At 43.0% G+C, this 21,319-nt stretch overlaps 1 protein-coding gene across 1 annotated transcript in view; it reads right to left on the reverse strand.

Moving 5' to 3' along the window:
- Window positions 1–326: 326 nt before the first annotated feature.
- Window positions 327–21,319, reverse strand: part of LOC308292716 (solute carrier family 25 member 32-like) — a 29,261-nt gene continuing 8,268 nt past the window's right edge. The window contains exons 3-8 of the mRNA XM_080735128.1: window positions 18,853–19,003; window positions 13,113–13,198; window positions 12,432–12,577; window positions 11,320–11,433; window positions 4,627–4,772; window positions 327–3,093 (exon numbers count right to left, since the gene is read on the reverse strand). Coding sequence (XP_080591254.1) covers window positions 2,967–3,093; window positions 4,627–4,772; window positions 11,320–11,433; window positions 12,432–12,577; window positions 13,113–13,198; window positions 18,853–19,003 — 770 coding nt within the window. The 3' untranslated portion in view covers window positions 327–2,966. The remainder of the gene's footprint in view (window positions 3,094–4,626; window positions 4,773–11,319; window positions 11,434–12,431; window positions 12,578–13,112; window positions 13,199–18,852; window positions 19,004–21,319) is intronic.

Raw genomic sequence — 21,319 nt, forward strand, 5'->3', positions numbered from 1 at the left:
AGAGACATATTTTTGGAGTGAACTATCCCTTTAAAAGTGTGTTAGTTCCATTGATCCAAGCTGGATACAAATCGATTGATTGATCATAACATGCTCTGAAAATGAACACGTACCACCAGATCCGACCACTTAAAGGAGTAGTTCACCCCCAAAATGAAAAATGTTCTATTAATTACTCATGCCATGGAGACTTGAGTTCAATCATATTTTGGGCTTTTTGTCACATTCCTAAGACAATCATTTGATTACAATAAATGTACCCCCATTGATTCCGGATGGGGACCCAAATGCATTCGGGTCCCCATCCGGAATCAATGGGGGTGAATTTACTTCTTGTTTTGTCTTAGGAATGCAACAAAAAACAAAACCTTTTAATGAACTCAAGTCGGTGTGAGTAATCACTAGAAACCATTTTGGGGGTGAACTAGGAGTAGTTCACCCCCAAAATGACTTTTTCTATTGATTTATTACTCACACCATGGAGACTTGAAATGTACCCCCATTGTTTCCGGATGGGGACCCATCCGGAATGAATGGGGGTAAATATAGTAATCAAATTGTTGTCTTAGGAATGCGAAAAATACAAAAACATATTATTGAACTCAAGTCTCCATGGCATGAGTAATCTAGAAAAAAGCTATTTTGGGCGTGAACTACTCCTTTAAGTGCTGGGCTGAGTGGCCTGTAAACAGGTTGAGAACCACTGATTTAAAACGATGGGAGGGGGAGGGGGGATTCTAATCATTGTGAGTAAAGACAGTCTTGAGCCTGGACTTATAAAGGCCTACACTCCAAATAACGCTAACTGACTTGAAAAGGTGCATACACACTGTGAGGAATAAAAAGCACACAACACAACAGTAACTCAGTCTCAGGGCCCCCTCTAGTGGCGAGAAACCCCTAAAGTCAGCAAAGCTTCTGTAGTTTTTTAGGTCAAGGACCCCCTTAGCTGAGCGAGATGAAGCCACTACATATTGTATATCGTTTTGCAGATTTTTCATAGCTTCATATACTTCTTTGACAGCACTGTCATCAGTGTTGCCAATTTTCTTCTTTTTTTTTGGGCCGAAAATAGCCAACCTACAGGCTCACAGCACTTAACCACCTGAGGCATTGTGAGCTCATAGATTGATTTTCTTTGGTTATATTAATGAACAAATATTTTGAAAAAATAAAGAAGGATATATCATGATTTATTGGGAGAGACTAAGCAAGTATAAGTTAAATCAGTAAGCATCCCCCACAGCCCAAATGGAATGATCCATGTGGGCTAATTGCATTCCTATTGCTTTTTTTTTTTTTTTAATGTTATGCAATCTGACTGATCAGAATAGACCCTATTCACAGCCCACCCACGCATGCACACTCAGCGAATTTCTCAGCAACTTCCTGGTGCTGACGTCAGCTTTGGATGGTAAAATAACATAGAAATAGCAGGACTTAAAGCCAACAAATCATTATTTCGAACGGTAAAGTAAATTATACCGCTTTGTGCCTTTTACTATATTGTGTTCTTGATCATGCTAGCCGTTACTATTCGGAAATTGCATTACATTTGCGATTTCTGTGTTAACTCTATGGGATATTAGTAGTTTTTCCCCTTCTACCGTGACGTCAGCGCCAGGAAGTTGCGTAACGTGAATTCGGTCAATACTGAATTGACTGCCAATCTCTCAGTCAAACCATGCAGTTTCTGTAGTTGACAATAGGTATACATACAACCCACATAACCATTTCGCTTTTCACAAAAAGAAAATGCAGATCTACAAGCTCCACATTGTGTCACATTGCAATGCATTGTGAGCTTGTAGGTCAGCTATTTTCAATACTTTTGTGCGACACTGTGGTAGGATGAAGCTGATGAAGTCGGGCATGCGTTCGCCAAAACAAAAACCATGATTAGAAAAATGGAAATACAAAGTGCCTATGCGACAGTGACAAAAGGAAGCTAGATCTTCTAGACCAATGGGAGCCCAGACCTGCAGTACCACATTTGGACCCCATATTTGCTTCAACCATCTCCCTCCTCCTCCCTCCTAGTCCTGGGGGCGTGGTCCAAAGCTGCTGAGCGCCGTGTGGGCATGGCGTTTAGAAGCACTTTGAGAAGATCCCTCGGAAGTATACCCTCTTTTTGGACCAAAAACGGGCTGCAAAGCGCAAGTTTCAAGGCGACAAGACCAGCATGCGCAGCCAGCGTTGTCCGTTATGCGCCAAACATGCAATACCAGTTTTTTTGGCCACTAGTTCAATCCCCCTTGTGGTCCGAGGTGGAGGGCCCCGACCTGGAATCAGTTTTGACATTCATTCATTGTAAAGGTCCGTGCTGACTTGCAGTCACTTTTTTTCTTTTTTTTAATAAGTCAGCTGACCGGTCAGTCTGTAGGCCAGTGTCTTGTGACGTTCACTGTGATTACGGTTCCTTAAATCGGTCCCCTCTTAACCGGTCCCATTCCTCAACGGTTCCCTTTTCGTAACCATTCCTATAAAGGAATCGCTAAGTTCTGAATCTCTGAGAGGATACAAATGGAACCAAATGGGTCCATTTGGGACCATGTGTACGCTCTCAAGAGTTACGGCGGTCCTTGAAATTAAACAGTCTTGAGAACCACTCCTTAACGGTCCCCTTTAAACCATTCCTATAGGGGAATCGTCATAGTTCTGTATCTCTGAGAGTGTACAAATGGAACCAAATGGACCCGTACGGGTCCATTTGGTTCCATTTGTACGCTCACAGAGTTCCGGCTGGTCCTTGAAATGAAAACAGTCTGAAAACCACAGGTGAAGTCCACACAACCAACTCTGTCATAATAAAAAATAACGCCTTCGGAAACGGCTCCCAAATCCCAGTTCCTAAATGTTCCGGATGCCCTCCATGTTCCGGGGTCTCAACCCTGTTCTCAGAGTGGGGTCTGGGGGTCCCAGGGGAACCTTACAGGTGTACTGGTACCAGTGAGTCCAGTGTGGTTTCACTGGTTGTGTCCCAGCAGCAGTCTGGAGACGTTCTCGTACACCAGGAAGGTGATGCAGCAGGATGGCAGGACCCGCACCAGGTTAGGAACCATGCCTTTATAGAACCCACTCACACCCTCGTTACTGCACACACACACACACCACACACGGACAAACACCACACACGGACACGTTATGATGACACATCCCTTTTAGTTGGGGAAAATCCGATATTTCCCTGACCACAAGAGCAAAGGTCCGTTTTCTCAGTGGTTTTGTCAACTATGAAGGTTAAATAACAAATTGAGCTCCCATGTCCCTCGCAAAAATGCGGGCAACATGTTTGACTGCTAGGGTAATTTTCAGTCTCATTCACTTACTATACAGTATACACCATACTATAAAGGAAAAAAAATACTCCCAAAAAAAGCATTTGTTTTGCATGAAAAACATTCCTTGGGCTAAAAACGGACCCCAAAAGACTGAAAAGTGATGACTCATCACTAAACCATAGTTTTGTTGGTAAGTGAATGAGACTGAAAATTACCCTAGCTGTCAAACGTTTTGCCCGCATTTTTGCGAGGGGCATGGGAGCTCAATTTGTTATTTAACCTTCATAGTTGACAAAACCACTGAGAAACGGACCTTTGTTCTCATGGTCACGGAAGTATCGGATTCGCCCCAATTATTTTAGAGAAACCATATAACAAGTGTCCTTACATTCTGAAGGTGTTGATTTTGTTCACCACGAAAATCTACTTTGAATTTTTTGTGTGTGTTAGGTGCGTGTGGTAAGGTGTGTGTTGGATGTCGCGTTGACTTTGTCGACTAAAACTATGGTGAACATTTTCCGTCGACTACCTAAAATTGCAGATCTACAAGCTCACAATGCATCAAGGTGCGATGCGCTGTGAGCTTGTAGATGGGATATTTTCAGCATGCAACCAACCAGCTATTACGACGCATCAAGGCCTGCCAAAATACATTTTAGTCTAGACTAGAAACTAGACTAAAACCTAAGCATTTCAGATGACTAAAATATGACTTAATGTAATTTTATTCAAAAGAATGAAGTAATGAAACGAAATCAACATTTGCAACACTAGTTGGATATGTAGTATTAAGGCCTGTCCATACTTTGACTGAAACCGAACTTTTCGGTCAAAAGGTCCGGTTCCACTACAAAATGACGTCATTCGCGACTTCTGAAAAGCATTAAGGGGGTTCCACATGGTACGCGGTTGCCGCCGGGGCTGCCGCTAGGATCAGCAGTGGCCGCACCGCGGTGAGACACAAACACACTCGCTCTTTGAGTAAACGCTGCACGGTATTTCACAAAGATGAACACAATCCATCCCTCACCGCCCGCGTACGCATGCACAAACAAGCACGCTCGCGGTGGATTTCACGGGAACGCGCCCGCTCGCCTCGCCGCCCCAAATCTTCGCTGCGCGGCCGAAAAAGCTGCCCGCCTCTCATTGAAAATGAATTACTAGCAGGCGGTGACTGCGTACCGTGTGGAACCCCCTTTAGACCAAATGAGAGTTCGGAAATGTGCACGTCGGAAAGTCCAACTCAGAACTCACCGAACATTTCGGAGATACTAGTATGGAGTATGGACAGGCCTTTACTGTGAGTATTAACAACAGGTGTCTATTAGGTGTGTGTTGGCCGTACCTCCAGGTGCGTGCGATGACGTCGCTCATGCACACGTAGGAGTTGTGGTTGTCCTGGAGGCGGGCTCTCACCACCTGGTAGGGGTAGGTGGTCGCCACCGCAAACACCTTGGAGGCTGCAGCCATCACCACGTACTCCCAGGGAGACTGGATGGAGAGAAATTATAAGCATGTCCATGTTCATATGTTGTGTGTGTGTGTTTGTATTATTACTAGGGCTGGGACTCTATCTGGGAACTATCTACCCATTTAGGCCTAACCTATAGTTAGGCCTAAATCAGAAATTAGCCTACAAAAACATATATGTTGCTACATACTGTACATGTACTGTAAGCCCCTCCCATACACTAAAATGTGTTCCCGGCCTGAATGGGTTAGAAGCTTGGAATTAATTAATCGCAGTTAATCGCATGTTTAATCGCATATAATTATTTGACATGAGAAGCAATTTTAAAACACATTTTCAATCAATCTAATCAATCAAATTTCCCATCCACTGGTCTGATCGGCGGCTTCGCCCATTGCGTGCACTGGGGTTTGACGACTGTTGGTTGGTGCACCGGTATGATCGGTACGCCTGAAACTTGTCCAATGAAAAATTGGCTATGGTGCAAAAACCAAGAGTGATTAAAATGCATTAATTGTTTTAATCGCGTAAATTTGCTGCAATTAATGAATTTGAAATTAATCCGCAAAAGTCCCAGCCCTAATTATTACCTTACATGCGATTAAGTAAGTAAGTAGTAGAAATTGAGTAACAGGCTTCCGGGTATGCAGGCGTAGGGAGAGGACGTGCTCCGTGGCTCGCTTCACCATTTTGACCATTTATCGTATTTTTTCTTTATCCAAAACTGCCTTTTTCATGTGAATTAGCCGTGTTATGACTTTGGAACGGTTTTGGCCGACCTCATTTGAAACCATGAGTGGAAAAGAACGCCGAACGACGCGACAAGCTAACAAAGAAGGAGATTCCACCCTCGAAGCTAGCGCTGCTAATACTACTAGCATCCCAGAAACTAGCTGTGGCAAGGAGATGGATAACCTCGCCCTCGACCCAGCAACAGCCAAAGCTCTCGAGGTAATGACGGCGCATATCACGCAGGCGATCGACAAGAAAATTGATGAAAAAATAAGCCCAATTGTGGAGTCCATTCAGAAGGTTGTGAGTGGGCTACAAGTCGCTGAAAAACGACTGGATGAGGTCGAAGAGCGGGTGGAAGCGGTGGAAACTGCGACCGCCTCTTACGATGGCCGTGTGATGCAGCTCGAAAAACAACTCAAAGATGCAGTGGATCGCTTGGACTCATTCGAGGACAGAAATAAGCGTGACAACATACGCTGTTTTGGACTTTCAGAGGGCTTAGAAGGAGATAATTGCCTGCAGTTCTTTGAAACCTGGTTACCCAAGCTGCTGAACATCGAGACCAAAGCTGGGTCCATCAAACTGGACCGGTGCCATCGCCTGGGTCCTAAAATCAACAAGCCCAAACAGCGCGACCGACCCCGTGGGGTTATTTTCAAGCTACACCACTCCAGGGACAAGAAACGTGTGATGGATGCAGCCAGACTCGCCGCGGAGAGAGGAGAGCAGCCGAACTACGAGGGATCGTCCATTTCATTTTATTCTGATTTTTCACAAGGCACTCTTCAAAAGCGCAAAAGCTTCGATGACGTCAGGAAACAGCTAAGAGCCAAGAATGTCGACTACTCTACTCTACACAATGGGGTGCTTCGCATAAAACACAATAGTAAGGTAACGTTGTGTAACACCCCACAGGAGGCTATCGTGTTTCTTGACTCTAGTGGCTTACTGGGCTGAATCCCCCAGCTTGTGTCTCTGGGTGCACTATTTTTGCTATTTGGATCAGTGATAACTTTAAGCTAAACAAGATAATTGTTAAGGCAGTTACGTTTTATGTTTTATCTTTATTTTATTTTATTATGATAAATGGGACACCATTTTGTTTAAGCTGATGTGTTATGGGGCGAGCCACCGCTCGGGGACATTCTACAAATGTGCTGCTTGTTTATGCTAGCGTTTTTTCCTTGTTATTTCTCTTTCCTTGTCCTGGGGAACGTTTCCCCTCTGCTTCTCATTGAAGGAGCCCTGTTTCAAGAGTTTATTTTGTGGAAGGTAATTTGTTTCTGTAGACCCGTTTTCTTATGGGTAGTGGCTAACGCTGAGACCCCCTTTTTCCCAGCTCCTTTTGTATATAGGTGTGTGTGTTTATGTGTGTGTTGCTCGCTCGACATGTGGAACGGACACTTTTTTGCTGTACTGTTATTAGATTTCAATACCTACTTTTTGGACACTCAAAAGACTGTGATGCCATGTAATGTTTTCATGATTATATCATCGCCAAGGGGACACTCTTCATTTATTTGGTATATTTTCTCCATGACGGATGTCATTGAATAATCTTAAAATATGTTCTTGGAATGTCAGGGGCTTGCATAAAACAATTAAGAGGAGAACGGTGCTGAGCTTTCTGAAAAAAGAGAATGTTAACTTTGCTTTCTTACAAGAGACCTATTTGGAGGAGAGTAAGGATCTGTTTAAACTAAAACATAGCTGGATTGGTGATGTCTTTATGACATCTTATGCATCTAATACCAGGGGGGTTGCTATTTTAGTCAATAAGAATGTTGCCTTCAGATCCACACATGTTATAAAAGATAATGAGGGCAGATATGTCATTCTAAGGGGTATTTTGTTTGGCAAATCTGTGACTTTTATGAATATTTACTGTCCCCCAGGATATCCCACTGGTTTCTTAGCCAAAGCATTTTCAGAGTTTGTGGAACTGAGTACAGATTATCAATATGTGGGAGGGGATTTCAACGTTCATATGAGCCCCCTCTTGGACAAATGTCCCCCGTCTAACATACCACCCAGTGGTCGGGCTAAAACGCTTGCCTCAATATGTAATGACATTGACTTTGCTGACGTTTGGAGGACACTTAACCCCTCTTCTAAAGCATACACGTTCTTCAGTAATCCCCATAAATGTCACACACGCTTAGACTACTTTTTTGCACCTAAGCGTTTGCTTAGCTCTGTGACATCATGCAAAATTGGCAGTATAATTGTGAGTGACCATGCACCTATTTATTTAGAAATCTCCTTTCGTGAGATAAATAGATTTTCTAGATCCTGGAGATTTAACTCTACCCTCTTGAATAATGATGTTTTCCTTGCTCACTTTACCTCTCAATTTAATACGTTTTATGAGGCAAATATTGGCTCTGCACCTAACCCTTCTATTATGTGGGAAACTATTAAAGTTTTTTGTAGGGGAATTATCATCTCTTATACGGCCAGCAGGCGGCAGCAGAGGGCAGCACAAGAAACACAGCTGGAGGATAGACTCCAACAAGCTGAACAGAGCTATTTGGAGACTCCTTCTGATGACAAATTGGGGCAAGTGAGTGCTGCTCGTATTGCTGTTGAATCCATGATGTCCCTGAAATCAGATAAAAGTCTTAAATTTGCCAAACAGCGCTTGTATGAATCAGGGGATAAACCAGGAAAATATTTGGCTTATTTGGCAAAAAAAAGGGAAACATCACAGACCATTGTCTCAATTAAAGATCCTGCTGGCAATATTACATATGAGACTCAAGCAATTAATAATGTGTTTGCTACATTTTATAAAAATCTATACAGATCAGAACAGAGTAATGATGCCCACCAAAATATGGATGACTTTTTCTCCAGCATTAACCTCCCTGTGATCTCAGATAGGCAGAGGGCTATTCTCAACGCTCCCATCACAAAGGAGGAGATCCGCGTTGCTCTTACAAATCTTCAATCTGGTAAAGCTCCTGGTCCTGACGGCTATGGATGTGAATTTCTAAAGAAGTTTCAAGGTGTATTAATCGACCCCTATTTGACCATGATAAACCATTCATTTGAAACAGGGATCCTCCCCCAATCACTGAGGGAGGCAAATATCACAGTAATCCTTAAAAAGGGGAAATGCTCTGACGATTGCGCCTCCTATAGGCCAATCGCATTATTAAATTCTGATTTAAAATTACTGTCTAAAATATTGGCGCTACGTCTCGAACAACTACTCCCTGATATCATAGGACGAGAACAAACAGGGTTCATCAAGGCTCGTAACTCCTCTGATAGCGTACGGAGACTTCTTAATATTATCCAATACATGCATAGCACTAACGAGCCCGGCCTAGTGCTGTCGCTTGACAGCGAAAAAGCATTTGACCGCATTGAATGGCCATATCTCTTTCATACGATGGATACTTTTGGCTTAGGCGACACATTTATCAAATGGGTTAAAATTCTATATAATGACCCTCAGGCAGCGGTCCTTACAAACGGCCTTAGATCTAAAAACTTCTCTTTGCAACGCTCTAGTCGCCAAGGTTGCCCTTTGAGTCCGCTGCTCTTCGCCATCGCTATAGAGCCGTTTGCCCAGTCTATACGCCAATCACCTGTGATTTCTGGGGTTGTTATAGGAGAGAGAGAGCATAGAATTAATTTATATGCTGATGATGTCCTGTTATTTCTAACTAAATCAGATCTCTCTGTTCCTGGTGTTATGGATGTTATTACTAAGTTTGGATCCTTTTCAGGATATAAGATTAACTACTCCAAATCAGAGGCCATGCCACTGGGCTCCCTCCAAAACATTCCACCTGCCCCTGACCCGTTCCCATTTCGCTGGTCCCCCTCTGGCTTTGTTTATTTGGGTGTTCATATAACTCCCCTATTTGAACAAATGTATAGTGCCAACTTTACTCCCCTCATGGATATCATAAAATCTGACCTTGACCGATGGGCATCACTGCCACTGTCCTGGTTGGGTAGAGTGGCACTTATTAAAATGAATATACTACCACGGTTACTATACCCACTCCAAATGGTTCCTGTCTTCCTCCCAAGCAAGACGGTTAAGATTATTGAAGGTTGGCTGAGCTCATTTATTTGGAGCAAGAGAAGGCCCAGGTTAAAACTAGCTAAACTACAGCTTTCTGTTTCAGAAGGTGGGCTAGAACTCCCCAATATAAAATGGTATCAGGTTTCCGCACAATTACGCTTTGCAGCAAAATGGTTACAGGAAGACCAGCTTTCTATTTGGCTAGATATTGAAGCTGCACAATGTGACTGCCCCCTCCGTAATCTCTTATTTCTCAAAGACCCCTCAACAGTGAAGAAACTTTGTAATAACCCAATTGTTTCCAACACACTTAAGGCATGGAGGGTTGCAAGGCTCCTAGAGGGCAGAGCCAAAGTAACATCACCTCTTACCTCTATTCAGGGAAATCCAGACTTCCCTCCTGGCCTTAATGACCCTGGGTTCAATGTTTGGAGAGATAACGGTATAACAACGTTGGGGAAATTGTTTAATGGTGCTATACTTATGTCTTTTGATCAAATACAACAAAAATATGCCCTACCGCGTAATCACCTTTTCAGATTCTTTCAGGTGAGGGATTTTATTCGCAGACGTACAACATTACTAACTAATGTAGGTACCTCTCCAATTGAGAGAATATTGATGATGGATTTCACAAGGGGTTTCATTAGCACTCTCTATGATATGTTAAGGTCTAATACAACGGTTAATACCCAAGATACTAAGAGAAAATGGGAAAGAGACCTGGGGGTTGATATTGATGATGATGTTTGGTCTGAAATATTTGAAAATGCCAAAAAACCTTCTGTGTGTAATAGGGCCTGGTCGATTCAGTTAAGAACCATACACAGATTACAGATTTCACCTAGCCTTCGCCATAAAATGAATTCTGATTTATCCCCCCTTTGCCTTAAGTGTAAGACTGAAGAAGGAGACTATATTCATTGCATATGGTCATGTCATAAGATTGAACGTTATTGGTATGATGTTGTGCAAGAACTGAATGAGATCTTTAACATAGAGCTTGAACTTGACCCTTTGTGTCTGATTCTGGGACTTCCTGATAATAAGATTGTCAACAAGTTCCACAAACGTCTGTTCAATCTTTTAACCTATGCTGCTAGGAAAAATATTTTATTGTCTTGGATCAATGAAGAACCGCCAAAAAAGAGAGGCTGGGATAAGATAATCATGCAGTGCATGCCTTTGGAATATCTGACTTGCCTGCTGCGCTCTACAACCGATACCTTCTATAAAATTTGGGACCCATATTTACGTTTTATTGGTCCTCAGTTAGCTGAGACCTTGACAATAGGGTTCCTTAACAGAAGTGATACTGCTAACCTTGATGGATAAGATAGGAACATCACTTTTTGTCTCTTTAACACCGTGGTTTTGTTTTTCATTTTGTGTACATAATGTATGTACATGAGTGTAATTCCATATGTATAATGTTATACTGTATATCATCTAAGGAAATGTACATTGATGCCTGTGTCCTTTGCTTTTGCAACGTGTCTGAGCTGAGCTGTCTGTCTGTCTTGTCTTTTTTGTCATAACTTTGAAAATCAATAAAAAATATTATTGAAAAAAAAAAAGAAATTGAGTAACAGACAAGAGATGGTCGTAAAAAATATAGATTTTTAGACACGATTAGGAAAGGATCCAGGTTGGGATTAGGATTAGTGCCAGTGTCGTGCACCAAAACATTGCTGATCTACAAGATATGTTTTTTGTAATTCAGACACTGTGTGTGTGTGTGTGTGTGTGTGTGTGTGTGTGTGTGTGTGTGTGTGTGTGTGTGTGCGTACCAGCAGTGCGTCAGCAGCCATGTTCTTGTATTTATTGGTTTCTCTCTTCAGAGCTTCGTACATCATGAACTGAAGAGCAGCCTGAGATGTTCCGATGAGACCAGGAACAAAACCCTGCGTAACATAGCACAATACACACCGTCAATGCAAACTGTTGCGCACCGACTTGTGCACATGATTTAATTCTGCATATTGTCATATACAGTAAATGGAGCTTCTTGGAGCTGAAGGATTTGTTCGCGGCTGGTACCATGACGACAGATTGAGGTTATAGACAACACACTCCATATTTGGGTGTAGCTGCCCTTGGGAACTCCTTATATGGTTGTGGTTGCAGAGGTCCGAGCCAATGTGTTTGAATGTGTATGAACATGTTTTGGTGACAGGTGTCCACTGACGCCTCAACTGTGGCTGCAGCCACTGTAAACAATGGCCGTGTGCGTGTCTTGTGCGGGTGTGTGCGTCGACTCGTCGACTTCTATAACCACTAGTCAACCTTGTTGGTACAAGTCAACTAGTTTCCCCCTTTTTTATGTAGGCCTAAGGTAGCAGGTTAATCTGAAATAGATTATAGTCACCACTGTACTTACAAATAACGCACTTAACCGGAAAATACAGCCGACCATTAAAATGCACCATTAAGTTCAAAAGCAATACGCCTGCTATGCAGAACCATCTGAAGACTGAACACCTGCTTCCACAAGACAGCAGCGCCAGCACTGAGAAGCACACTGGTAGGGAACACAGCCACTCCACAGCGGTCAAGTCTGCATCCCTCCCACGTTCATGCACTAGTCCAGGGCTGTTCAACTACTGTAAATATTTTCTGGGGTCCACGTTGGCCAGACTAGTCCCCCACAGCAACCAATGTAAACATGCTTTGTTTACCATGTTAAAAAAAGGAGACCCAATTAAATGGAGAGTCTGCAAGTTTACTTTCATTTGATGTTCAGAAACTGTGATACTACTACATTGAGTTAGATGCATGTCGAATACTTGCATAATAGGGAAAAATCAATTAGTATTACAAGCAGGTCAAAAGTGTCAACTAGTAAAAATGTGTAGTCTGTGTGTGTGTGTGTGTGTGTGTGTGTGTGTGTGTGTGTGTGTACCCGGTAGAGTCCAGGGATTCCTTCACACAGGTAGATCTGGCGCAGGGCGTCCATCATTCCTCGGTACTGTTTGCTGTCAGAGTACTGGAGCACCAGGCGAGTCTTGGTCACCCACACCGGGTTGGTGAGACACAGAGTCAGTATACCTGCACGCGCACACACACACACACACACACACACACACACACACACACACACACACACAGAGGATGTGCACAGTTAGTGTGTGTAGCACATCAGAGCCTGTTGAAAATTAAGTCACTTTAAATATGAACTCAGCCTGGAGAGGGCAGTGATGCTCCTCTGTCAATTTCAATTCAATTCAAAGGGCTTTATTGGCATGAGAAAACATGCGTTTACATTGCCAAAACATGCGTTTACATTGCCAAAGCAGAAGTGTACACAGTACAATCCAAATGAGATATGTACAATTGAAAGGGGTGAAACAGTTTTCATGTATCGAGATTTACTCGATGCACACAGTGCAGGAATGTATACACCATGATTAGTAGTTTTTAAGGTGGTTGTGTTCCATAACTTCCATTTGATATCCTTCAAGTGTGTGTGTGTGTGTGTGTGTGTGTGTGTGTGTGTGTGTGTGTGTGTGTGTGTGTGCGTGCGTGCGTGCGTGCGTGCGTGCGTGCGTGCGTGCGTGCGTGCGTGCGTGTGCATTAGACTGACCAGCCTCTCCTGCAGACATCAGGTGTTCCAAAGCGCTGAGCTCTGTCTGACGACCTTCCTGTATGTACGACTTCAGTGCATTATAACTAGAAAGACAGACAGACAGACAGACAGACACAGACAGAGAGAGGATTATACTAGTAAGACACCTCAGGGTGACATGCGACCTCGCCCTAAAGGGCGAGGTCGCGCCAATTCTTGACTATCTGGCCAACCACAGTGTTTCTCTGACGATTCTAGTTGTTATCATTCTGGGGGGAGTTTGTTCATGTTTTTGTGAGGGTATCAACCCTAGGAGACACGGGGAAACATGCAAACTCCACACAGAAAGGCCCTATCGCCAACCCCATCGAGGGTGTGAGCGATGGGGCCTAAACATGGAAATGTGGAGAACACTATATATGGAGATAGTCCAGTCCATCATGTCATAATGGGACTACCGTCATAGACAGTAGCCATTGTTAGGCCGGAGTCAATGGCTGTGTCTATATGACGGTAGTTCCATATGACATATTGGACTAGACTATCTCCATATATAGTGTTATCCACATCTCCATGTTAGGACTCATATTTCCAGAAACACTGAAAACGGCCGTAGTTAAGCCCTTACTCAAGAAACACAACCTCGACCCGTCCATGCTGTGTAATTATAGACCCATTTCCAATTTGCCTTTTCTGGGCAAGGTCCTAGAAAAAATTATCTTTCATCAATTGGATGTATTTCTGCAGAACAATAAGGTGCACAACAAATTCCAATCCGGCTTCAGGAAAGGACACAGCACAGAAACTGCACTTTTAAAAGTAATTAATGATCTTAGGGTGTCTGCTGATAACAAAAATGTATCCGTTCTCCTACTGCTGGATCAAACGGCGGCTTTTGACACAATTGACCATACAATTCTAATACAACGTCTTGAACACTGGGTAGGGCTGTCAGGCACAGCTTTGTCCTGGTTTTACTCCTACCTAACAGGCAGAAGCTACTTTGTTAATCTAGCTGACTTTGAGTCAAACAAACACAACATCTGCTCTGGTATTCCACAGGGCTCAATTCTTGGTCCTTTATTATTCTCCCTCTATATACTGCCGCTGGGAGAACTTATTTCCGCTCACGGTGTGAATTTCCATTTCTATGCTGATGACACCCAGCTGTACCTTTCGGTAGCTCCGGACGACCCCTGTGCTCTAGACCCATTGCTGACGTGTGTGTCTAGCATAAAATGCTGGATGAGTGAGAACTTTCTCAAACTAAATGAGGACAAGACAGAAGTTCTCATAATTGGTTCTACTGCGCAGAGAGAATCAATAATAAGTAGACTTGGTAACCTGTCTAAAGAAAGTAACACTTCTGTAAAGAACCTGGGAGTGATCATTGACGCTGAATTGAATTTTAATACACACATTAATCATGTCACCAAGATTGCCTTCTTTCACCTTAGAAATATTGCGCGAATTAGAGCCTATCTAACATTGGACGATGCAAAAACGCTGATCCACGCTTTTGTTTTCTCTCGGCTTGATTACTGCAACGCACTTCTCTCTGGTCTGCCAAAGAAAACAACTGACAGTTTGCAACTTGTTCAAAATGCGGCAGCCAGAGTTTTAACTAAAGCTAAGATGAGAGAACATATTACTCCAGTCTTAGCGTCGCTACACTGGCTCCCGGTTGTTTTTAGGATTGATTTTAAAATTATTTTACTTGTTTATAAAGCTCTAAATGGTCTGGCACCTTCGTACCTCTATGACTGCCTGCATAGATACGTTCCAAACCGCCCACTCAGGTCTTCTAGTGCTGACCTACTCGATGTGCCTAAAATGAAATATAAAAAATATGGTGAAGCAGCTTTCTGCTTCTACGGACCGACAGTTTGGAATAAACTCCCACTACACCTAAGACAGGCAGCCTCTGTGGATAGCTTTAAAGCACAGCTCAAGACCTATTTCTTTACTCTTGCTTTTAGCTGAATTATTATTTTTTTTATCTCTTTGATGCTATTGACGTCCACACTGTTCTGAAATTGTTCTTCAATGTTTTATGTTTTTATTGTTCTGCTTTATTGTATTCATGTGTATTTTATTTTTTCTGTTAAGTAACTGTGCTTCATTTTCTGCTCTGTAAAGCACTTTGAGCTGCATTTCATGTCATGAAAGGTGCTATACAAATAAAGCTTTATTATTATTATTATATATGGGCATAAAAAGTATGTCATGTGACATCACTTCCTGTACAGACAGTCAGCCATTGACTCCGGATTAACAATGGCTACTGTCTATGACGGTAGTCCCATATGACATATTGGACTAGACTATCTCCATATATAGTGTTATCCACATCTCCATGTTTAGACAGCCAATGACTCCGGCCTAACAATGGCTACTTTCTATGACGGTAGTCCCATATGACATGATGGACTGGACTATCTCCATATATAGTGTTATCCACATTTCGTGTAGCCGCCCTGTACAGGAAGTGATGTCACAACTCGCTGACATCACACTGACATCACAGAGGATACGGAAGGACGGTCACGAGGATACGGAAGGAAGGAAGGAAGGAAGGAAGGAAGGACACTCAAGCGACACGATTCTTCAGAGTATATGCGACCTTCGGTCGCAATTACATTGTTGCAATGATGGATTGATTATTTTATTAAACAAAAATGGAGAACAGTACAAGTATAGTCAATACAATAATAAAAGAAATGTAGTACAGTACACAGTTAAACACACCTGTGTGGTAGTGTTGTAGAAGGATCATTTACCCATATTTGTCTTAATGGGTTGTGTTATCAGATCGGATAACGGTTTGGAGCTTAGTCTTTAGTGTTTTCAAGCGTAGTCATTCTGCCCAGGAATCCTGTGACAGATTTGTCTAGAAGCAGGCTATTAAATTGTATGAAGGTCAGCGTATAATTCAATTTTACATTCAAACCACACTTTAAAGCAGGTATGAAAGACTGGGTGAAATTATGCTGCACAAGATTCCCACGTACTGCAATTAGCCTACATGTCAAAGAAGTAGAAAGATGCAATTGGAAATTGAGGCAACCATACTATGTGACGAGCCAAAACAGTCAAACAGAAATGTAATTGTCAACGACAAAAACACAATTAAATCGTTAATCGCAATTATTTGAGTGACAATTAATCATCATGTAAAATGTCCTAATGTCCTAATCATGACAGCCCTACTGGCAACCAGACTAATACAAGTGTAAAAGTGTCAAATATCTAATAAGCTCAGTGTATGAGTGTATGTTCCACTGACTCTTGTGCAAATAAAGACATATCAAATAGCAGCAGATATCAAATATGCATACACGCTACACGGTGCGTGCGCTAGACATATGACACTGATCCTCCTAATTGTCTCGTCACGGTCACTGACCCTTCTCCTCGCTGCACCTTGATTCCTGAGGTGATTCACCTGCACCTCGCCTGTCCTGTCCTGTCCTGTCCTGTCCTGTCCTGTCCTGTCCTGTATGTCCTGTCCTGTACGCTGTCTGGTTAATAGGCTCTATACACAGCACAGTCATACTGGAAAGACACTGGGGGCCCTATTATGATCCAGGTCTTATGCCTTATGCCTTAACTTCTTTGCCTTTTTTTACTATTTTGTTTTTGTTTTTTAAATATTTCAAATAGCTGATCTGCAAGTTCACAACGTGCAGATGTAGATCAGCATTTGAAGTATTTAAAAATGTTTTTCAAAATAGTGAAAAAAAGGTAAAGAAGTTAAGGCATAAGACCTGGATCATAATAGGGCCCTTGGCCTCTTCCTTATTTCCTTCAAAGGTGTTAGCAATGATACTGATGAATGCTCTGTTCCATTCTGGTCAAACAGAGTCAGGGTGCTGATATTGTGCGTGTTACTGTAGCTACACAGGTGAGTCTCAAAGTGTGGTCCAGGGACCCTCATGGTTCCTTGAGGAGGTTCCAAATGGACCCTTACGGGTGTGTAACTCTGAGAATGTACAAATGGAACAAAAACCAAACGGGGCGAAGGATCTACATCCTCCCGGTAGGGGCTCCTAACCAATAGGAGAGTCAGTAGGATACAACAGCAGTGAAAATACACAAAATGTGTGCGGGGAGGAATCAATTTGCATAACAGCTAAACTGGGGAGAAAAAAAAAGGCTTGAGATAATCTAACGTCTCTTCAAAAGGTGTTTTCATTGTGCTCAAAGCAGAAGTGAAACAACAACAGCTCAAACCACCCTGAGGCTGCTGGGGAGGTTTTGCAAGAGTGTTAAGCCAGTTTGACATTGCATCGTGGCTAGAGGTCTTTCACAGAATAGAAGTCAGTACTATAATTGTGGGCCACATGAATATTGAATTAGTAATGCATTATGGATTGTAAACAAACAACATATTAGGTCTGCTGGCGATGTGGGAGATCAGGGGAACATCAACATGAAATTGCAATTTCCTAAATGAAATATGCCATATCTATACTCGCATTGCGATAAGGACACAATTCAGAGCAAATCACTAAACTTACGGTTGTTACTGTAGATGTTATCACACGGTTTATCAATCTGTTTTCTTTTCTTTTTTTTGTGTGCGTGGCAATCATTTTATTTTGTGCGCTTGGAAACCGTCTAACAGTTTTAGAAATTAGATGCATGCCAGGCCTGAGTGTGGTGCACGCATGCATGCATGTGCACGAGTGTTTGTGTGCATGTGCACGTTTGCACATGTGTGTGTTTTCCATCTCCAGAGGAAGTATTATAACCGCGTTTCCTGTCTGTGAAGGTTGAGGAAGTGGTCGCTAGTGTGTCTTAGTGTGTTTGTCCCTATAGAGCAGACAGACACACAGATAGGCCTGTCACAATTATTACATAATAGATAATACATAATTATCATAATCGTTTCCATGTTGAAACATTTTCATATATTTTCAAACAAGTCCAAAAATAGTGGAAATAGCAGATCTACAGTACAAGCTCACAACCAGTCGTGATACGACACGTTGTGAGCATGTAGATCTGCTATTTCCATATCAATGTTCTTTTTAAATGTTGTCAAATATGTCCTTCATTTCTTTGTATACTTAGGTCACGTGTCATATCTGCAAAGTGCAACTTCAAAGCCTACAAGCCAAACGGAAATGTAATTGTCAACGACAAAAACACAATTAAATCGTTAATCGCAATTATTTGAGTGACGATTAACCGTCAAGTAAAATGCCATAATCGTGACAGCCCTACACACAGACCCTGCTCAGGCGTGTGGTCTGGGTAAACACAACAGCAAGTAGAGCGCCCAGTTGGCCCCGGCCTAGTCTCGCGTGGCCAGACTGTTGCCTAACGCGATTTGCAAATTCTCCCGGCATACAGTCTGGGGCACGGAAATAGAAACGATGAGTGCGAGATAGAGCGGATGTGACGCACCCGCTCCCTTGGTGCAGTAGCAATAACAAGTCCTACTGGAAGCGTTATGTCTCCTTTCAATATTTCTGGGGCATTATTTTGTCTTTCTCTGGTGTTGTTGGTGTTACTTCCATGATGTTTTCAAATGTTTTCTTAAACTATACACCCATAACAAGAATATGCCGCTCGACTGACTCTGTCTGTGCGAGTGTGCTTCTGTTATGTTTCCAGTGGGACTAAAGTTCAGTGTAGCGGTGGCTACTTCCGATACTCACCGTTCGGGAGCTGCCGTTCCAGACTCTATATAGCATTCGGAGATAGTTGTCTGGCTACGCAAGACTAGCCCCGGCCCCCCAGAGATACTCACAACAGGAAGTAGAGCCCCCAGTTGGCCCCGGCCCCCCAGACGTTGGGGGTGACCCCCTGGTAGAGCCCCCGCAGCCCCTCCATCCTCCAGATGGTCCTGATGCAGTGCAGCATGTTGTCATACTGGGGACGCACGCTGAGCCCATCACTCACTGGAAACACAACATGATACATACTGGAATAACTAAACACACATAATATAGGCATGGGACGATATGAACATTTCATGTCACGGTTATTTTGACAAAAAAAAGAATCACGATTTACGTAAAATATCGCAACATCCATTATCCTGGGGCGGAACTCTTTGCCAAAAAATAGCCGATCTACAAGCTTGTAGATGGTCTATTCATGGGTTCTCTTCTCAAACTTTTTTCTAGCACAACCCCATATTATGAGGGATGTTCTTGCGACCCCATCAAAGGCCCCCCCCAATGGACCAAATGGACCATGAATTTGTCCCACCCATATTAAACAAAACAAATCGTTTATGAACAGTTGGTGTTGTTGGCTTCAATGGCTTGTGCTCCCCTCTCTGCACCCCAATGACACCTTCCTGCTGGATAAATATCAAATAGACGTTGATATCGTCTATTCCATTGTAGAGTAGACTGCGTCCCCTCTAAAAACAGCACCGCTCACTTCACTCTAGGTGTGATTTCACTTCACTGAATGCTTTAAAGAAAACTACCGTTTATACAGCAATGAACTCATTTCCTCCATTGTGGAATAATAAAGCTGGTGTGACGTTTCATGGTAAACGCACACACAACACACACACACTATACACACAAACAGCCAAGCATGCAAACACTGTGGCAGGCGTAGCAGATATGGCAGAGGTCTGAACATGTTATGATGGCCATAAACTTTAACATGTTTACTTGAAAACTATGTCACGCATGCAGACACAGGCGCACGCAGGCACACGCACGCACGCACACACACACACACACACACACACACACACACACACACACACACACACACACACACACACACACACACACACACACACACACACACACACACACACACACACACACACACACACACACACACACACACACACACACACACACACACACACACACACACACAGAGCAGGGTGAGTCTAAGATGTCTGCAGTCTCTCACTCTGGTTTCGTTTTGGTTTACATTGTGTTCAGTTTAACCGTGGTTACACTACAGTAGTAGTTTAGATTAGCGCCACCCTATGAGCAGAAATCGAGCCAGAATCAAGCCTGAAGTCATGGACTGAGACCTGACTTTCAACGGCCTCATTACGACAATCCCAGCATCAGCCTACGAGGACCTTAAGAATGTGTCAGCAGGTTTTATGTGTACACGCTTTCATCTTCAGTAGACTTGACTACTGTAACAGTGGCTTTACGTGCATCTATATATCTATATATTCATCTTGGGGGCCCTGCCCCCAAGATGAATATATAGGGTTACACATCTCCATTCCAAAACATTGCTATTTTGAGTACTGTAAGAGTAGCTTTAAGTTTGGTTGGCTCAGGGCACCCCTATAAATATATATATATATATTTTTTTTTCATCCGAGGCACATTATATTCATAATTTTCACTCCCAGCGCCTTATATTTATAGCATAGTTTAGCGATTATGCTGTGAGGAACACATTGAGATAATAGCCATTTTGGTTAGAACTGACTGAAAATAACTTTGTACTTTAATAATGAGTCCAAATAAATTCAGTATATTATAAAATTATCTTGCGGCACCCCTGGACTGCCGTCATGGCGCCCCAGGGTGCCCCGGCTTTGAAAACCCCTGATCTTTCCACAGGTTTCCAGCATCCCACCGTGCATTGCGCAGAAGGTGGGCGGCAGATCCGGCTCGCAGCAGCATCGCAGCCACGCTGAGTGTGACAGAATCATAATCCCGACCGCCATTGATGGTCCCAGAATACCTAGATGTGTCCCACACACATTATTCTACAGAAACGATACATTCATCTTCACTTCAGTAGACTTAACTACTGTAACAGTGGCTTTACATTTATCTATCCATATCAGGGGTCTTCAATGTTTTCAGGCCAAGGACCCCTTAGTTATGAGAGATATGAAGCAGGGACCCCCACAACCTTTACATAGATTCCACATAGTTTAATCGTTTGACGGCACAATCATCAGCGTATTTTGGATTTGTGTCACCTTCCAGGCATTGACACTAAAGCCCGGATCAGAGTCTACAAATTTGAGGTGGAAAGCTTTCCACCTCAAGTCAGAAAATAAGTGCAGGCCATCATAGTCACGGCCCACGGTGAAGTCCTTTACCCCGTCGACCAATCAGTGAACGGGGTGTAGAGCCCGTCTGTCTGATAGTAAAAACAGAGAGATGTGTTGGGACTCGCGGTGGAAAGCTCTCCACCGCGAGGAATGATGTAACGTTGTAGTTTCATGACTCAAAAAGACTCGAAAAGACTACACCGCGGTGGAT

This window comes from Nannobrachium achirus (genome assembly GCF_963921795.1).
Source record: "Nannobrachium achirus genome assembly, chromosome: 10".
NCBI lineage: Eukaryota > Metazoa > Chordata > Actinopteri > Myctophiformes > Myctophidae > Nannobrachium > Nannobrachium achirus.